Source organism: Delphinus delphis, chromosome 15 (genome assembly GCF_949987515.2).
Source record: "Delphinus delphis chromosome 15, mDelDel1.2, whole genome shotgun sequence".
Taxonomy (NCBI): domain Eukaryota; kingdom Metazoa; phylum Chordata; class Mammalia; order Artiodactyla; family Delphinidae; genus Delphinus; species Delphinus delphis.
In genome coordinates this window covers 71,137,983-71,156,787 of record NC_082697.1, presented here as the reverse complement: position 1 = coordinate 71,156,787, position 18,805 = coordinate 71,137,983, and the positions used below count along the sequence as shown (strand labels likewise).

The 18,805-nt window shown below is 51.0% G+C and overlaps 1 protein-coding gene across 2 annotated transcripts in view; it reads left to right on the top strand.

Moving 5' to 3' along the window:
• Positions 1-1,675: 1,675 nt before the first annotated feature.
• Positions 1,676-18,805, top strand: part of GSG1L (GSG1 like) — a 217,980-nt gene continuing 200,850 nt past the window's right edge. Inside the window, exon 1 of one of the 2 annotated variants that reach the window (XM_060031966.1) lies at positions 1,676-2,203. In XM_060031966.1, the coding sequence (XP_059887949.1) occupies positions 1,852-2,203 (352 nt within the window). In that variant the 5' untranslated portion in view covers positions 1,676-1,851. The remainder of the gene's footprint in view (positions 2,204-18,805) is intronic. The other variant, XM_060031965.1, reaches the window with a different exon arrangement.

Below are 18,805 nucleotides of genomic sequence, written 5' to 3'. Positions count from 1 at the left end.
GAGCTGGGAACGCCTTGCCTAGGGCCAGAAAAGGGATCTAATGAACAAGTCTGGAGACCCTCGGCCATCCTTCATATGGGTTCCTGCCAGGAACGTTGCCTACAATTATTCTCACCTACCCCCAGGCAAAGTAGCACCAGCCGCCAAGGAGCACAGGCTCACCCACTAGAGTAAGGCAATTCATAATCCGTTAACCTTGAATTCTGCAGGCCCTGCCACTCCACGAGCAGGGGGCTGTTGGAGCAGTTCTCAGCTTGGGCAGAATTCAGATGAGCTCTTGTAATCAACATGCAATTGACTGTTGCACATCCTGGGCATCCGGGCACCCTGTGCTTTGCAGTGTGACGGGGCTTCAGGGGTCATGGTTATTTTAGAGCAGAGGTGGGGATGGAGCGTTCATAGTTGGGCAATCCCACCTTGCACAAGAGATCCTGAAAAGGTCTGTGTGAATTTAGTCCTCTGATCTTGGTTCAGATGTTAATAATAATAATAATGATGGCCAGCGTTTATTGAGCACGTACTATGTGCCAAGTGCTTTTTGCAGGTGTGATCTCATTCCGACAGCCCAATATTCCTCCACCTTTTTATAGATATGGAACTGAGACTCAGAAAGGTTTAGTACAATAACTTGTTCAAAGCCCACAGCTGGTCAAGCCCCAGGGTCGCCTGACCCCAAAGTCAGTATTCTTGACCTTTCTGTTCCCACCCCCCACCTTGGAGATTCTGGGTTGGCAGCCTCTGTAGGGCACCCCTGCCTGATAACTGCAACAACTTTGTGTCTGGTGTGGTACCTCCTTGGGTCATACTGCTAAGGATCTCAGGTGGGTGGGGATGCCTGCATGGGGAAGTCCCATTCGTCATATCCAACACTTGGCATCCGGTGTGGCACACTTCTTTGCCACCCTTCGTGCCATACCATGCCATGATAAGGACCCCAGGTGACTGCAGCTTCATCCTGCCAGGGGAGCCTGTCCTGTTGGTTCACACAGCCCAAATCTCCCTGGGAGACCCCCAGGGGAAGCACAAGCCCTTTAGACTCTACAACCCCGCATTTCTGGTGAGGTACCCCTCCTGACAGGTCCTGCAACTCCAGGATCAGTAATGAGGCATCCTTTTCAGTGGGCCCTGCTGCTTCTTGGGTGTGGGAAGCCCAAAAAACTCAACTCTGCAGCTCAGACTCTTTGGGGCTCCTTCTTGGGGCTCCCTACCGGGCCTCCGGGGGAGCGTGCTGCGGGTCCATGTTCCTCGTGGGGAGCCCCAGCAGGCTCTGCCCTTCTCTCCAGAGGGCGGGACTTCTCTGGTTCCTGCGTGAGATGACCCCTCCTGGCTGGTTTTGTTGCCTCACGTCCCCGGTGGGAAGCCTCTTTCTCCGAGAGCGCCTTCTCTGGCACTCTCTTTGCTTCTCAGGCTCTCCACTCGGGTGCGGGTCTCTTTAGGGGGCGCCCTTCTCTGCCGGGCCCCCGCCAGCGCCCGGCGTGGGGCGCCCCCTCTCCCAGTGAGGGCGGGAACCAGAACAGTGTCGCCGGCCGCCTGCAGGTGTCTCCCCACGGAGGGGCGCGCGTCCCTGCGCCGTGGCCGCTGCCAGGCGCCAGCGGCTCCTCGCCGAGGTGCACTCGCGCTCCGGGCTCCGGGCGCGCAGGAGCCGCTCCGCCACCGCCCGCCCCCCGCGCCCCCCGTGCGCCGCGCCCCCACCCCGGGGGCGGGGGCATGGGCCAGCGCCGCGTCCGCCGCCGCCCATCGCAGGCGCCCGAGCCCCGGGGCGCGGCGGGCAGCGGCCGCTGACGCGGGGCGCCGGCTGCCAACTTCGCGCGCGGAGCTCCCCGGCGGCGCAGTCCCGGCGGCGCGGGCGGCATGAAGACGAACCGCCGCGGCCGAGCGCTCCTGGCCGTGGCCCTGAACCTGCTGGCGCTGCTCTTCGCCACCACCGCCTTCCTCACCACTCACTGGTGCCAGGGCACGCAGCGGGTGCCCAAGCCCGTCTGCGGCCAGGGCGGGAGCGCCAACTGCCCCAACTCGGGCGCCAACGCCACGGCCAACGGCACCGCCGCCCCCGCCGCCGCTGCCGCCGCCGCCGCCGCCGCCGCAGGGAACGGCCCCCCTGGCGTCGAGCTCTACAGCTGGGAGACAGGCGACGACCGATTCCTCTTCAGGAATTTCCACACCGGCATCTGGTACTCGTGCGAGGAGGAGCTCGGCGGGCTCGGTGAGTGAGCGGCGGCGCCCCGGGGCTCCGCTCCCGGCTCCCCCGGGCTGCGCGGCCCCGGCGCCCCAGACCCAAACCCGCGCTCCCTCCTCGCGCCCGGGACGGGGGCCCGCGCCACCGCCAGGACGCCGTGCCCCGCGCTCCGCAGGCTCGGCCGAACGTTCGGGGGCGGGGAGCGCGGTGGGCAGGTCCGGGGGTGTCGAATGATGGCGTTCGGGACGCTCCGCCGTTTCAAGGTTCGGGCAGAGCTTGTGCTCCTTACGAGCACCAGGCGCCTGTGGGGACGTCGCCGCGCCTTGGAGAGGCGCGTCTCCCGGCACCCACCCCGTTCCTTTCCGAGCCAGAACTCATCTCCACGCTCGCCCCTTCCCCCTCTTCCTTTCGCGGGGCACTGGCTACTCCCATCCATCCCTTCCCGCCTGGGGTGGCGGTGGTGTTGGCGCAGGGACTGTTGCTGTCAGCCGCCCCTTCCACCGCAGATCCACAGAGCCAGAAGCCGAGGGGCTCGTTCTTCCACCCCCATCCCCAGCCCGCACTAAACCGCTCCCGGACCGGGTTTGGGCAGCACGGGAGTGAGGAGTGGGGGCAGTCTGGTGGGTTCCCGGCAGGGAGCCCTTCGCGTCCCGGCCCCTGCCCGGGAGAATATGCGGCGGGAAAGCGGGACAGCTCGGCGAGGCTCGGATCAGAATTGGGGCGCGGGGTGGGGGGGACTCTTCAGAAGGCAGATCAAACTGTTCCCTCGGCCTCGCACCCTTTCCTGGACCTGCCGCCGGAGGCAGCCAGGGCCGGAGTAGGTGTCGCCGAGGCAGGCATTGAGGCTAGGGCAGGGCTCAGGGGAAAGCTGCCTGGCGGTGGTTGTACCACATGCTGGGGACGCTGGTCCACACCACCCGCTACCTCCCAGACGATGTTGCTCCGAGGCCAAGTCTGGGGACCCTCTTGAGTGGAATTGACCTCTTTGCCCAAGGTTAAAACTCCCCGTGCCTGCCTAGCTCTTCGATGTCAGTGTGGGCTATGTGTGTAGTCTCATGTAGACAGGAGTGGGCCACAACCGCTAGTTTGTCCTGAATACGGCGTTGGCCTGACTGGTTTAAAGGACAGAGGGAGGAAGGTGTGAAATGAACCCGGGGAGGCTGCTGCCTCTGCCTGGCATGCCCTTCCCCACATCTTCCTTGGCTGGCTCCTCCTGAGCTCCAATGGGACTTCCTGACCCGCCTTCCCAGGCCGGGTCCCTTGGAGAGAAGACCTCCCTATCCCCCTTTGGAGGCAGGGTCTCCCCATCTTCGTAGCTCATCACCATTTTTATCTCCCCCATCACACTTGGCACACCTGAAGTTTTCTGGGGGCATGCCTTTGGTCACCAGCTTCTTGGCACCCTTACCCATTAGGATGTCACTCCATGAGGGCAGGGCCCCAGCCGTCTTGTTCATTGCCATGCTCAGTTTCTGGGTACCGTCTAGTGCATAGAAGGTCTTCAATACCTATTTGCAGGATAAATGTTGGATGAGGCTTCGGGACCGTGAGCCAGAGGCTTCCCGGGGTGCTGCCTGCTCTGTCTTGCCTGGAGGGGTGCCCCACTGAACTTTCCTGAGACCACCTGCTTCATGCCAGCTGTTTGCCAAAGACACTCCGAATAGGGTCCCACCCCTGACCAGTTTCACCCCATCAGACTCACTTCTGGTGTGCACTCAGGACTTGAATTTTTACTCTGGGATGTAATAATAATAATAATTTAATGATTTAATAATAATTAACCTTAAAGGACATCTTGGCTAAAATTCCCTGCTTTCCGCTCAGCCCAATCCTCTCCCATGGAGGCCTCGGAATGCCTCGTCCTGGGAAATATCTGCACGCTTTGGGGTGGGGTCCCCCCACCTCACCTCCGCCTCTCACCAAGTTTCTCCTTCGTGTAAAAACGCAGACTCCCTGCCCTTTCCTTTATGTACACACTTAAATCCAATGCTGTATCCTGCAGCGGAGTTGTCCTGTCTCTGCCCCATGGAGTGCCTGGGCCCTCACTGGCCAGCTGAGCCTCTCAATTGTTTGAGGTCTCTCCTAGCTTCTTCCTGGAGGTCACGCCCCCCAAGTCTTGCAGTTATTTCCCTGTAGCTTGTCCGTGTAGCTCCTCCAGGGCTTGATACAGGATGTTTAAAGCTAAGCATTGAAAAAATTGTTCATTAAAAACAATGCTAGCTCACATTTATTGAGCCCTTCATGTGCACCAGACATTGTTAAAACGTCTCGCCGGCCGGATCTCGTTGAATCCTTGCCAACGCCCTTGTGGCAGACACTTCTATGGTGCCCATTTTTCAGATGAGGAATTTGAAGCTAAGAGAGGTTTTCGTCTGGCCTCACAGCTGATGAGGGGGCCTGAATTGTCTTCATGGGGCACAAAGGAATCAAAATGAAGTGATCAGGGAAGAGAACGGTACAGTTGGGGGTCAGAGAAAGGCGTGATCTGGGGGGGCTCAGCATAAGACCCTCACCCCCAGTCCTTGGTTAATAAAAACATTGATGGTTAGTTTGTTGGGTAAATGAACCAAACCCACAGTTTTCTCTTTCCTCTTGATCACTGTTGGCTAGAGATCGCCCCTCCCAGAAAATCACAATTTTCCTCCCTGGGAGCTTGGAAAATAGTTATCAGCCTGTCAGTGCTGGTGAGAAATTTGGGAGGTCTGAGCCAAGCTTTGGATGGTTTCCCCCACTGATCCTACAGTGCCCAAATGCTGCCCCTCCACGGTCACGGTACTGAAAGGGTGTCAGGAGGTACCTGGCCTCAAACTTTTGTTGCTATGACAACCTTTCTTCTGGGTTCTGCGACCATTTTAAAATTTATTTTCTACTTGAAGAGAAAAAAAAAAACAACACCCCAACAGCCCTCCCCCCCAAACAAAATCCTGTCCTCCCCGCCAGAACATCAAGGACCAACTTCCTTCCCTCATGCCCATGAAACTACAGGGAAGGCTTTCTCCCTTTCTCTGCATTTTATGTTCGCTCCAATGAAAACACCAACCACGAACTACTAACCTCTCCGTGAGAAGCAGCTGCTCAATGTTCCTTCCTCTCAAACGCCTGTTTGGTAATTTCTTTCTGTGCTCAGAAAAACCTCTCCCCGTTCTGCGCAGCCACGGGGAGATCTAATAAACCCTTTTCCCACACGAAAAATCTACGGCGTTCACAAAGAAAACTGCAGCCTGTCCTAAACAGACACAATCTCCCCAGACCCGGCACAAAGGAAGCTTTTCTCCTTCCTCCAAGAAGGAGCATCAGCCTCCTTCAACAAACAGAAAGAGAAGTGTGGCCTCGACGCAGAATTACCCCAAGCCCTTCACGCAGATTGGATCTCTCTGCTGGATTAGATGGTCGGAAGGCTCGGGTGGGTGCAGACGCAGGCATTGGGGTTGGAGGGGCAGCAGAGAAAGGCCTGGAGGGGTCACACGAGTGAAGGTCTGGAGGCGGGCAGGTGGGGCTGGCGGGCAGGTGGCTGTGCTGACCGGGGAGCACAGGTGATGCTGGACTTCAGTCTCAGGGAGTGTGTGTTGGAACCTCAGGAAGTGGGTGGCTCCGGAGGACTGATGGGGTGGCAGGGTCTAGGAGGGCTTGTGAGCGTGGCTGGAGGGAAGTGGGATAGGGGCGGCCAGAGAGAAGGGAGAGGAGGAGCTGGACGTTTGGTGTCCCGACTCTAGACCCACTCTCTCCCCTGTCATGGGTGGGACAGTGCCCACTCTCTCTTGTGAAGGATGGATGCCACGCGCTGCCTCTTTTTAGCAGTGTGGTTTGGGTGAGGGCCTCAGTTTGCTGCCCTGGGGAATGGGGTTAGGGAGATCAGAGCAACTAGCAGCTGCTCATGGTGCAAGGATTCAGTGAAAGAGTGCAGGGAAGTGCCGGGCACCTGTTGGGTGTGTGAGTGCCCCTGGTCACCTCTGGGCTGCCAGCTGTCCGAGCCGCCCACGTCTCTCCTGTGGACTTGGGCAGCAGCCTCCCCGCTTCCACCATTGCCCCCACCCCTGCCAGTCCCCTGGCCACCCTGCATCTGAGTGATCATCAGATCCTGTCTCTCCTTTGCACAGCCCCCCTCTGACAACTGCCCCCCCCCCACTTAGAGTCAAAGCCACATCCTCCCCAAAGCTTGAGGCCCCGCGTGAAGGTGGCCCTCAGCCCCTCCCTGGCTACATGGCCTCTCTGCCTCTCTGGGGTCCTCTCCTTCTCCCGCCTGGTCACTGGCTTCTGCCACACTGGCTCCTGACACCAGGCACACTCCACCTCAGTGCCTTTGCACTGCCTTTCCCTCTGCCTGGAATGCTCTTCCCCCAGTTGGCCACAAGACGGTTTCTGGAAACTTCTTGAAGTCAGCTCTTTCCCAGCACCCCATTCAGTATTTATCTCCCCACGCTTTTGCTGCTTGATTTTTCTGCTAGCATTTGCCACCGTTGACTTTTCCTCAGTGTTCCTCGTTTGTTTTGTGTGTGGTCCACCAGCTCCGTGAAGGTGGAGGTTGAGTTTGTGTTGTTTCACGGCTGGCTCCCCAGTGCTCAGGACACTGGCAGCAGTAGGTGTTCAGTCAACATTTGTGGGATAGATGTTGGTTGCTATGTCTGTTGTTCTTTGTGTCCGGTTCTCTGCCAGGCTCTAAGTGTCTTCTTATGCTGCAGGGAAGCAGGGGGCCCGGCCGGGGACCCCTCCCCTTCCGCTGAGGCTTCTGTTACATCTACCCCTCCTTACACACACACACACACACACACACACACACACACACACACACATGCACACACACACGCATGAGTGTGGGGCGGGCCCATAAGCCCTCAGGAGAAGACCCCTGCCACCCCCCTGCCTTTCTTGCTTCCCCTTCATTTCTACAGAAAACCCCAGCTCTTCTGTCCGTCCCTTATATCATGCTGCTACATTTTCACAAGTATGAGGACGCATGTGATGTCCCCAACCTGGGGACTTGCGGCGCTTGGGAATACGTTGGTGTAATATTAGACAGGCCAGGAGCAGCTGATACATGAAGAGTTGGACTTTGAAGGGCATGGCTTGAGCCCCCAAAAGTGTTACTTCCTTTTGTTCCCATAACAGCCCTATGAGGTAGGTGCCATGGTTACACCCGATGAGGAAACCGAGGCACAGAGAGGTGAAGTGACTTGTTCAAGGTCACACAGCTTCCAAGTGGCAGAGTTGTGATATGCAGAAGGCTCCAGAGCCTGGCTCTTGCCTGCGGTGCTGTGCTGCACCCCGTCCCCCCAACCCAGTTCACGCAGCCTCCCCAGGCACCTCTAAGAGGCCTCACTGAGAAGGACGCTGCACCAGGCGTCATGAGCCCTGGGTTCAAGTCCAGCCTCCAGTGCCAACTTGCTGAGTGACTTTAAACAAGTCACACTCCCTCTCTCTGTGGCCTTTTCTTTCCTTATGTGTAAAATGAGGGTTTGGTTTTGTTTTTTGTCTGGTTGATGGAGGCGGCAGAGCACCCCAGGACCACAGGCCTTGTGGTCAGACAGTTCAGGCTCCAGCCACCATGCCACCACTCACCTGCTGTGTGACCTCTGGCAGGGGCTTGCCCTCTCTGGGCCTCAGTTTCCTTGGCTGGGACAAGAGGACGATGATATCTGCCTCATGATAGTGTCCTTGGAGTTAAAGCAAGATAACGTGAATGCTTGGCTGGTACACAGCAATCACTCAATAATGGAGCTTTTGGTGACCTGACCTCGTGTCAGAGGCTGCAGACCCATGGCCGTCGGGTCAGATCCAAACTGTCCATCTGTTTGTTTGGCCCTGCAGGGTCTTCAGCATCTTTGAATAAGTTGCCAGTATTTGAAAATTGAGACACTTCACAGAAACACCTGGATTTATGGCTTTTCTCAAAAACCTGGCAGATCCATCAGCACTGGGCCCAGGTTCCTGTGGGAGTGGCAGCTGACCCTTCTGGGAGTCCATCGCCCGCCCCTCCTCACTATTGAGGTAACTTTGCCACCTTCCCGGCGCTCAGGACCCAAGCCTTGGGGTCCTCCTTGGTGCCTCTTGCTCTCACATCCCACGTCTCAGCCATAGGTGAATCCTGTCAGCTCTTCAGTCAGAATCCAGCCCCTGCCTGATCACGTTCCACCAGCTCTGCCCTGGCCGGGCTCCTGGTGCCTCTCCGCTGGACTAGGGCAGTAGCCCCTCCCTGGGCTCCCTGCTCCTGCCCTTGGCCCCCCACCATCTGCTCTCCACCCAGCAGCCAGAGGAATCCTGTTAAATCCGTCAGGTCACTTCCCTCCACTGCTCAGGGCCCTCCTGTGCATCTCATCTCGCTCAGTTACAGCCAAACATCCTCCAAAGCCTGTGGGCCCTTTGAAATCTGCCCCTATTGCCTCTGACCATCTCTCCCCGCAACTGCTCTGCTCCAGCCATACCAGCCTCCTTGCTGGTCCTTGAACAGGCCAAGACCTCCTGCCTCAGGGCCTTTGCACTTGCTGTTCCTTCTGTGTGGGAACTCTTCTCCCAGCTGTCTGCCAGGCTCCCTCCCTTCTCAGGCAGGTCTCTGCTCAAAGGTTCTCTTCTCAGTGAGACCTTCCCAGACCACACGATGTATATCAGTGACCTCACCACCCCCAAGCACTTCTCCCTCCTTCCTTATTCCCCCATCACTCTCATTATCGTCTTACCCACTACATATCACACTCATTTATCTTCTTCCTTTCATTAAAAAAAATTTAAAAGATTTTTATTGGAGTCTAGTTGATTTACAATGTTGTGCTAGTTTCTGCTCTACAGCAAAGTGAATCAGTTATACATATATCCACTCTTTTTTAGATTCTTTTCCCATATAGGTCATTACACAGTATTGAGTACAGTTCCTGTGCTAAACCGTAGGTCCTTATTAGTTATCTATTTTATATAGAGTAGTGTGTATATGTCAATCCCAATCTCTCAGTTTATCCCTGCCCCCCTTTCCCCCTTGGTAACCATAAGTTTGTTTTCTATATCTGTGACTCTATTTCTGGTTTTCACTTGTCTTCTTTATGATGTCTCTGCCCTGCACGGATGCTAGCTCCATGGTGGCAGGACTTGGTCCATTTCACGTAATGCCATATCCCAGAAACTAGACGAGCTGGCTTTGAGTAAGGGTTTGGTGAATACGTGTTGAAAGCATTTGGGATTCTAGGACCTTCTCAGGACTTGTGTGTGCAGTGAGAGGCCCCAAGCTCTGTGCCCATCATTCCCATGGACTTGTCAGATATTCCTTCTTCCCTCTTCCCTCCCCTGTTCTGCTCCCAAGAAGAGGTATTTAGTGGGCTGCTGTGAAGGGCTGAGGGGGTTCACTATGGTCATCCTCCCTGTTTAAATCCTGGGGTACCAGACTCAGAACCATCTTGCAGGGATGCCGTGACCTTGGGCCTCTGTGCTGCCTGTGGGACCATCTGCGGTGGTTAAGCTCTTCTGCTCCCAAGTGATAGAAGCAGACTCAGGCCCACTTAAGGATAAAGGGGAGTTTTTTTTTTTGTGGTACGTGGGCCTCTCACTGCTGTGGCCTCTCCCATTGCGGAGCACAGGCTCCGGACGCACAGGCTCAGCGGCCATGGCTCACGGGCCCAGCCGCTCCGCGGCATGTGGGATCTTCCCAGACCGGGGCACGAACCCGTGTCCCCTGCATCGACAGGCGGACTCTCAACCACTGCGCCACCAGGGAAGCCTGGGGAGTTTTTAAGAAGGATGATGCTGCTGCCTACAGAATCCAGGCAAAGGTCTTGGAGGTCAGAGCCGGGACCTTCTGGGCTCCTGGAGGCCAGAGTTGACGAGTCCTTCCTCAGGTCTAGAGCCACCAACTAAAATCCTACAGGGGCCAGATTGGAAACCAAAGAGAGTAAACATACAGGGAGTGCAGGGGACTGTGGGGAACCGGGAGTGTCTGCCTGGCCTAAAGCGGCAGCTACTGTTCAGCTCCAGGTGACCATTATCATTGGGGGAGGGGAGACCGTGTGGTACCAAGTTGTCCATTTTGTCAACACTCCAGGTTTTTATACCAAACCTCTTTTTTTAAGTAAGAATTGATACCTGCCACTTTTATTTGTTTTATTCTTTCTCTGTTAGGAAAACGTTAACAGGAGATGGATATTTATTAATAAAGTAATACATTTGTAGATGAATGGTTATTATAAGAGCAATTGAAATAATATAGTTTTATTAAATCATGGAAATAGATGAACAGAAACTTATTTATATTAAAAATTGTAGATTTTACATTTTAAAAAATTTAGCTAAGTTGTTGAGGTATATTAGCTTGTTTTTATTTAAAATTTTTAAAAAATTGAAAATATTTCAAGTGTAATTTCTCAAATTTTGTTTTGACATATATGCCAAACTTCTTGATGGTTGAAATTTGGCAATGAATTCAATTAAAAATAAGAAGCCCGCTCTGCAGGCCCAAAGCCAACACTTATGAGGGATGAGCAGACCCTGTCCTGCCAGTTTGCAACTTCTAAGCCAGAGCTCTGTTGTTCATGTGATTGGAGTCCCAGCTCCTTGTTTCCATGGTTACTGGTTCATGGTCTTGAGAGACAGTCTGATTGGACAGTGTGGTGCTGGTGGCCATGATGGCTGGTCCAGTCTGCTCTGTTCTGGGAGTGGAGATGTAGGATTACACAACTCCATTCTGTGGATAGAGGGAAGGGGAAGCCAGGGGAATAGGTAGGGGCTTGGGCAGACATCCCCAAAGGAGTCGACCCTGTTAGGCAGGACACCAGGACTCACTGAAAGTGAGGGAAACTCACCTGAAATGGGTTTAAGGAAACAAACAAACAAACAATTTATGGTTGCTCTTTTTAAAAATTTTTTTTTATTTTTTAATACAGCAGTTTCTTATTAGTCATCAATTTTATACACATCAGTGTATACATGTCAATCCCAATCGCCCAATTCATCACACCACCATCCCCACCCCCCCGCGACTTTCCCCCCTTGGTGTCCATACGTTTGTTCTCTACATCTGTGTCTCAACTTCTGCTCTGCAAACCGGTTCATCTGTACCATTTTTCTAGGTTCCACATACATGCGTTAATATACGATATTTGTTTTTCTCTTTCTGACTTACTTCACTCTGTATGATGGTCTCTAGATCCATCCATGTCTCAATTTCATTACTTTCTATAGCTGAGTAATATTCCATTATGTACCACATCTTCTTTATCCATTCATCTGTTGATGGGCATTTAGGTTGCTCCCATGACCTGGCTATTGTAAATAGTGCTGCAATGAACATTGGGGTGCATGTGTCTTTTTGAATTATGGTTTTCTCTGGGTATATGCCCAGTAGTGGGATTGTTGGGTCATATGGTAATTCTGTTCTTAGTTTTTTAAGGAACCTCCATACTGTTCTCCATAGTGGCTGTATCAATTTACATTCCCACCAACAATGCAAGAGGGTTCCCTTTTCTCCACACCCTCTCCAGCATTTGTTGTTTGTAGATTTTCTGATGATGCCCATTCTAACTGGTGTGAGGTGATACCTCATTGTAGTTTTGATTTGCATTTCTCTAATAATTAGTGATGTTGAGCAGCTTTTCATGTGCTTCTTGGCCATCTGTATGTCTTCTTTGGAGAAATGTCTATGTAGGTCTTCTGCCCATTTTTGGATTGGGTTGTTTGTTTCTTTAATATTGAGCTGCATGAGCTGTTTATATATTTTGGAGATTAATCCTTTGTCCGTTGATTCATTTGCAAATATTTTCTCCCATTCTGAGAGTTGTCCTTTCGTCTTGTTTATGGTTTCCTTTGCTGTGCAAAAGCTTTGAAGTTTCATTAGGTCCCATTTGTTTACTTTTGGTTTTATTTCCATTACTCTAGGAGGTGGATCAAAAAAGATCTTGCTGCGATTTATGTCAAAGAGTGTTCTTCCTATGTTTTCCTCTAAAAGTTTTATAGTGTCCGGTCTTACATTTAGGTCTCAAACCCAGTTTGAGTTTATTTTTGTGTTTGGTGTTAGGGAGTGTTCTAATTTCATTCTTTTACATGTAGCTGTCCAGTTTTCCCAGCACCACTTATTGAAGAGACTGTCTTTTCTCCATTGTATATCCTTGCCTCCTTTGTCATAGATTGGTTGAGCACAGGTGCGTGGGTTTATCTCTGGGCTTTCTATCTTGTTCCATTGATCTATGTTTCTGTTTTTGTGCCAGTACCATATTGTCTTGGTTACTGTAGCTTTGTAGTATAGTCTGAAGTCAGGGAGTCTGATTCCTCCAGCTCCGTTTTTTCCCCTCAAGACTGCTTTGGCTATTTGGGGTCTTTTGTGTCTCCATACAAATTTTAAGACTTCTTGTTCTAGTTCCGTAAAAAATGCCATTGGTAATTTGATAGGAATTGCATTAAATCTGTAGATTGCTTTGGGTAGTATAGTCATTTTCACAATATTAATTCTTCCAATCCAAGAACATGGTATATCTCTCCATCTGTTGGTATCATCTTTAATTTCTTTCATCAGTGTCTTATAGTTTTCTGCATACAGGTCTTTTGTCTCCCTTAGGTAGGTTTATTCCTAGGTATTTTATTCTTTTTGTTGCAATGGTAAATGGCAGTGTTTCCTTAATTTCTCTTTCAGACTTTTCATCATTAGTGTATAGGAATGCAAGAGATTTCTGTGCATTAACTTTGTATCCTGCAACTTTACCAAATTCATTGATTAGCTCTAGTAGTTTTCTGGTGGCATTTTTAGGATTCTCTATGTATAGTATCATGTCATCTGCAAACAGTGACAGTTTTACTTCTTCTTTTCCAATTTGTATTCCTTTTATTTCTTTTTCTTCTCTGATTGCCGTGGCTAGGACTTCTAAAACTATGTTGAATAATAGTGGTGAGAGTGGACATCCTTGTCTTGTTCCTGATCTTAGAGGAAATGCTTTCAGTTTTTCACCATTGAGAATGATGTTTGCTGTGGGTTTGTCGTATATGGCCTTTATTATGTTGAGGTAGGTTCCCTCGATGCCCACTTTCTGGAGAGTTTTTATCATAAATGGGTGTTGAATTTTGTCAAAAGCTTTTTCTGCATCTATTGAGATGATCATATGGTTTTTATTCTTCAGTTTGTTAATATGGTGTATCACATTGATTGATTTGCATATATTGAAGAATCCTTGCATCCCTGGGATAAATCCCACTTGATCATGGTGTATGATCCTTTTAATGTGTTGTTGGATTCTGTTTGCTAGTATTTTGTTGAGGATTTTTGCATCTCTGTTCATCAGTGATATTGGTTTGTAATTTTCTTTCTTTGTAGTATCTTTTTCTGGTTTTGGTATCAGGGTGATGGTGGCCTCATAGAATGAGTTTGGGAGTGTTTCTTCCTCCGCAATTTTTTGGAAGAGTTTGAGAAGGATGGATGTTAGCTCTTCTCTAAATGTTTGATAGAATTCACCTGTGAAGCCATCTGGTCCTGGACTTTTGTTTGTTGGAAGATTTTTAATCACAGTTTCAATTTCATTACTTGTGATTGGTCTGTTCATATTTTCTATTTCTTCCTGGTTCAGTCTTGGAAGGTTATAGGTTTCTAAGAATTTGTCCATTTCTTCCAGGTTGTCCATTTTATTGGCATAGAGTTGCTTGTAGCATCTTAGGCTGCTTTGCATTTCTGTGGTGTCTGTTGTAACTTCTCCTTTTTCATTTGTAATTTTACTGATTTGAGTCCTCTCCCTCTTTTTCTTGATGAGTCTGGCTAATGGTTTATCAATTTTGTTTATCTTCTCAAAGAACCAGCTTTTAGTTTTATTGATCTTTGCTATTGTTTTCTTTGTTTCTATTTCATTTATTTCTGCTCTGATCTTTATGATTTCTTTCCTTCTTCTAACTTTGGGTTTTGTTTGTTCTTCTTTCTCTGGTTCCATTAGGTGTAAGGTTAGATTGTTTATTTGAGATTTTTCTTGTTTCTTGAGGTAGGCTTGTATAAACTTCCCTCTTAGAACTGCTTTTGCTGCATCCCATAGTTTTTTTTTTTTTTTTTTTTGCGGTACGCGGGCCTCTCACTGTTGTGGCCTCTCCCGTTGCGGAGCAACAGGTTCCGGACTCGCAGGCTCAGCGGCCATGGCTCAGGGGCGCAGCCGCTCCACGGCATGTGGGATCTTCCCAGACCGGGATACGAACCCGCGTCCCCTGCATCGGCAGGCGGACTCTCAACCACTGTGCCACCAGGGAAGCCCCCAGCTTTCTTTTGATTTCCATTGGCATGGAATATCTTTTTCCATCCCCTCACTTTCAGTCTGTATGTGTCGCTAGGTCTGAAGTGGGTCTCTTTAGACAGCATATAGATGGGTCTTGTTTTTGTTTCCATTCAGCAAGCCTGTGTCTTTTGGTTGGAGCATTTAATCCATTCACGTTTAAGGTAATTATCGATATGTATGTTCCTGTGACCATTTTCTTAATCGTTTTGGGTTTGTTTTTGTAGGTCCTTTTCTTCTCTTGTGTTTCCCACTTAGAGAAGTTCCTTTAGCATTTGTTGTAGAGCTGGTTTGGTGGTGCTGAATTCTCTTAGCTTTTGCTTGTCTGTAAAGCTTTTGATTTCTCCATCGAATCTGAATGAGATCCTTGCTGGGTAGAGTAATCTTGGTTGTAGGTTCTTCCCTTTCATCACTTTAAGTATATCATGCCACTCCCTTCTGGCTTGTAGAGTTTCTGCTGAGAAATCAGCTGTTAACCTTATGGGAGTTCCCTTGTATGTTATTTGTCATTTTTCCCTTGCTGCTTTCAATAGTTTTTCTTTGTCTTTAATTTTTGCCAGTTTGATTACTATGTGTCTCGGCGTGTTTCTCCTTGGGTTTATCCTGTATGGGACTCGCTGCGCTTCCTGGACTTGGGTGGCTATTTCCTTTCCCATGTTAGGGAAGTTTTCGACTGTAATCTCTTCAAATATTTTCTCAGGTCCTTTCTCTCTCTCTTCTCCTTCTGGGACCCCTATAATGTGAATGTTGTTGCATTTAATGTTGTCCCAGAGGTCTCTTAGGCTGTCTTCATTTCTTTTCATTCTTTTTTCTTTATTCTGTTCTGCAGCAGTGAATTCCACCATTCTGTCTTCCGGGTCACTTATCTGTTCTTCTGCCTCAGTTATTCTGCTATTGATTCCGTCTCGTGTAGTTTTCACTTCAGTTATTGTATTGTTCATCTCTGTTTGTTTGTTCTTTTAATTCTTCCAGGTCTTTGTTAAACATTTCTTGCATCTTCTCGATATTTGCCTCCATTCTTTTTCCGAGGTCCTGGATCATCTTCACTATCATTATTCTCAATTCATTTTCTGGAAGTTTGCCCATCTCCACTTCATTTAATTGTTTTTCTGGGGTTTTATCTTGTTCCTTCATCTGGTACATAGCCCTCTGCCTTTTCATCTTGTCTATGTTTCTGTGAATGTGGTTTTTGTTCCACAGGCTGCAGGATTGTATTTTTTCTTGCTTCTGCTGTCTGCCCTCTGGTGGATGAGGCTATCTGAGAGGCTTGTGCAAGCTTCCTGATGGGAGGGACTGGTGGTGGGTAGAGCTGACTGTTGCTCTGGTGGGCAGAGCTCAGTAAAACTTTAATCCGCTTGTCTGCTGATGGGTGGGGCTGGGTTCCTTCCCTGTTGGTTGTTTGGTCTGAGGCGACCCAACACTGGAGCCTATCTGGGCTCTTTGATGGGGCTAATGACAGACTCTGGGAGGGCTCTCGCCCAGGCGTACTTCCCAGAACTTCTGCTGCCAGTGTCCTTGTCCCCACGGTGAACCACAGCCACGCCCCTCCTCTGCAGGAGACCCTCCAACACTAGCAGGTAGGTCTGGTTCAGTCTCCCTCGGGGTCACTGCTCCTTCCGCTGGGTCCCGATGCGCACACTACTTTGTGTGTGCCTCCAAGAGTGGAGTCTCTGTTTCCCCCCGTCCTGTCGAAGTCCTGCAATCAAACCCCATGAGTCTTCAAAGTCTGATTCTCTAGGAATTCCTCCTCCTGTTGCCTGACCCCCAGGTTGGGAACCTGATGTGGGGCTCAGAACCTTCACTCCAGCGGGTGGACTTCTGTGGTATAAGTGTTCTCCAGTCTGTGAGTCACCCACCCAGCGGTTATGGGATTTGATTTTACTGTGATTGTGCCCCTCCTACCGTCTCATTGTGGCTTCTCCTTTGTCTTTGGATGTGGGGTATCTTTTTTGGTGAGTTCCAGTGTCTTCCTGTCGATGATTGTCCAGCAGCTAGTTGTGATTCTGGTGTTCTCACAAGAGGGAGTGCGCGCGCGCCCTTCTACTCCGCCATCTTGGTTCCTCTCCTATGGTCGCTCTTGATAGGAGGTCTCCTAAGAAGAGTCTGGGGTTGTGTCACGGCTGCATCACAGTGTTATTGGGAATTTCTCTTTCCAGCCCTTGGCCCTGCTTCCTTCTGGATTAGCTTCATGCTCAAGTGCGCTCTCCCACTGTGGTCAGCCCCCAAAGCTTTGAGCTCACCTCCTGTCCTTCCAGTAACTTCAGGGCAAAAAGAGATCCTCCTCCCCAAAGTTCCAAACAAAAGTCCCAGAACTGGTTCTCATTGGACCAACTTGGACTGAATGGATGGGTGTGGCCCGAGGGGTAGATGGTGTTGATGAGGACGGGTCCCCCTAAGCCGTGAGGCCTGAGAGTGGAAGAGGGGAATGTCAGTTGGCCCTTGGCTCAGCAATGCTGTGTAACAGCAAAACCTCAGGGGCAGACAGTTGTAAGCATTTACTTAGCTCAAGAGTCTGTGGGTCCACATTTAGGTTGGGCCTAAAGGTTAGGTAACTCACACGTGTGCTGGTCGCTGGCTGTTGGCTGGAGTGAAGGAGGCAGCTGGGCCACGTGCCTCTTGTCCTTCAACAGGCTGGCCTGGGCATGTTCTCAGATGGTGTCAGAAATATAAAAGCCAGAGCAGGCCAAATCGTGCAGGTGCTTTCCACGCCTCTGCTTACGTTACATTTACTTACATCCCATTGGCCTGGAGTCACTGTCGGGGGGCACCACAGAGTTATAATGGCCAAGGGCATGGATACAGGAGGGGTGAAGAATTGGGACCATTAAAGCAATCACTGTATCGTAGGTGGTTCGTCAAAATCGGGGACTCGTCCCAGTAAGAGGGGAAATAGATGCTGGTCAGATAAGAATAACAGATGCCCCCTACTTACACAACAAGGATACATCTGGGAGCTGAAGGAGTTTGTGGCCATGCCCTCCATCCCTGGCCTAATTCCTTTTTAGCCAAGACACTGCAGCTGTTCTTGAGTCAGAGGTTCTTAACTGTGTGGGGCTCTGGGGCTCTGTGATGCTGGGATGAAACCAGGGGCCTCTATCCAGAGAAATGCGTCCCCCTAAACACACAATTTGGACTACAGTTTCCCGAGGCCCACACTGGAGACCACACCAGGTTGAGAACCTCTGATTCATCTGGTGTTTCCCAAAGTTGGCTGTGCCCCAGAGTCATCTAGAGAACTTGTTAAAATACAGATTCCCAGGGTCTTGCCCTTGGACTTACTGCCAGATGGGTCTGGGGTGAGGTCCAGGGATCTGTATTTCCCCAGGGGTTTCCAGAACACAGCAGGCATGGGCACCAGTGTTCCCATCCAGGCCTCTCATTCTGCATCTGGGAGGGAGGCAGCAGGAAGGGCTAGCGCAGAGCGTGGCGCAGAGCATGACGGCCAGCCCACCTCAGCCTCCTGCTCCCTGCTGTGCCTTGCTGCTTCCCTCCACTTCCAGCCGCATCGAGCTTATTTCCCACCACCGGGCGTTTGCTGTTCCCTTCCTCTAAATATGAAGAACTTGTCTCAGCTGTCACGTCCGCAGACCCTCCCCAAGCCCCAGCCCTCACTGCGGTGTCCTCCCAAGGTCTCTTTTCTTCACAGCACTTACCACTCACTGAAATGACATTGTTTTTTTTATTTCTGTGCACATTTACGATTTGTACCTCTCATCCTAAAGTGAGCAGCTCAGAGCAGACCAGAGACCACGTTCAGCTTCTCACCGTGGTGTCCCAGAACCAGAATGCAGTGGTCCTTAGGAAGTGGCAGAATCCCTTTGGGTGGGAGAGCTGATACCCAGGGTCTCAATGTCCCAGGATGTGGGTCTTCCATGGGATGTGCACGTTATCTTGGACATGCTTAAAGCAAAATTAAGCATTGAGGGCTGCCAGGAGGGCCAGGTTGTGTGTGTGTGTGTGTGTGTGTGTGTGTGTGTGTGTGTGTGTGTGTGTGTGTGTGTGTGTGTGTGTGTGTGTGTGTGTGTGTGTGTGTGTAGGGGGTAGAAGGTGGCAGGCAGGATCGGCCAGCCGAGCACAGAGGCCTTCCTGGCCAGGGGGGAGTGCCCCACGGCCCCCCAGGCCTGTTCCAGAGGGTGGAGCCCGGGGCTCCAGGACTTTCCAGGTGCTGGTCAGAGGTGAGGAGAGGCCCTCAGCACACTTGGAGTGGAAGCCTGGGCAGGCTCGCAGGACTCTGAGGAAGATGTGGTCTGGATGGGGACAGAGGTTTAGAGCAGAGCAAGCAGGAGATTTTCCTCTTCTGAGTTTTCAGAGGAAACGTGGTTCTCAGTTTCCCCATCTGACAAGTGGGGTGATAGTCCTGAGCTCTTGGACCAGCTCCTTCCTGTGATTCCTGGTTGCTTAAATCTACTCTAACTGGGAG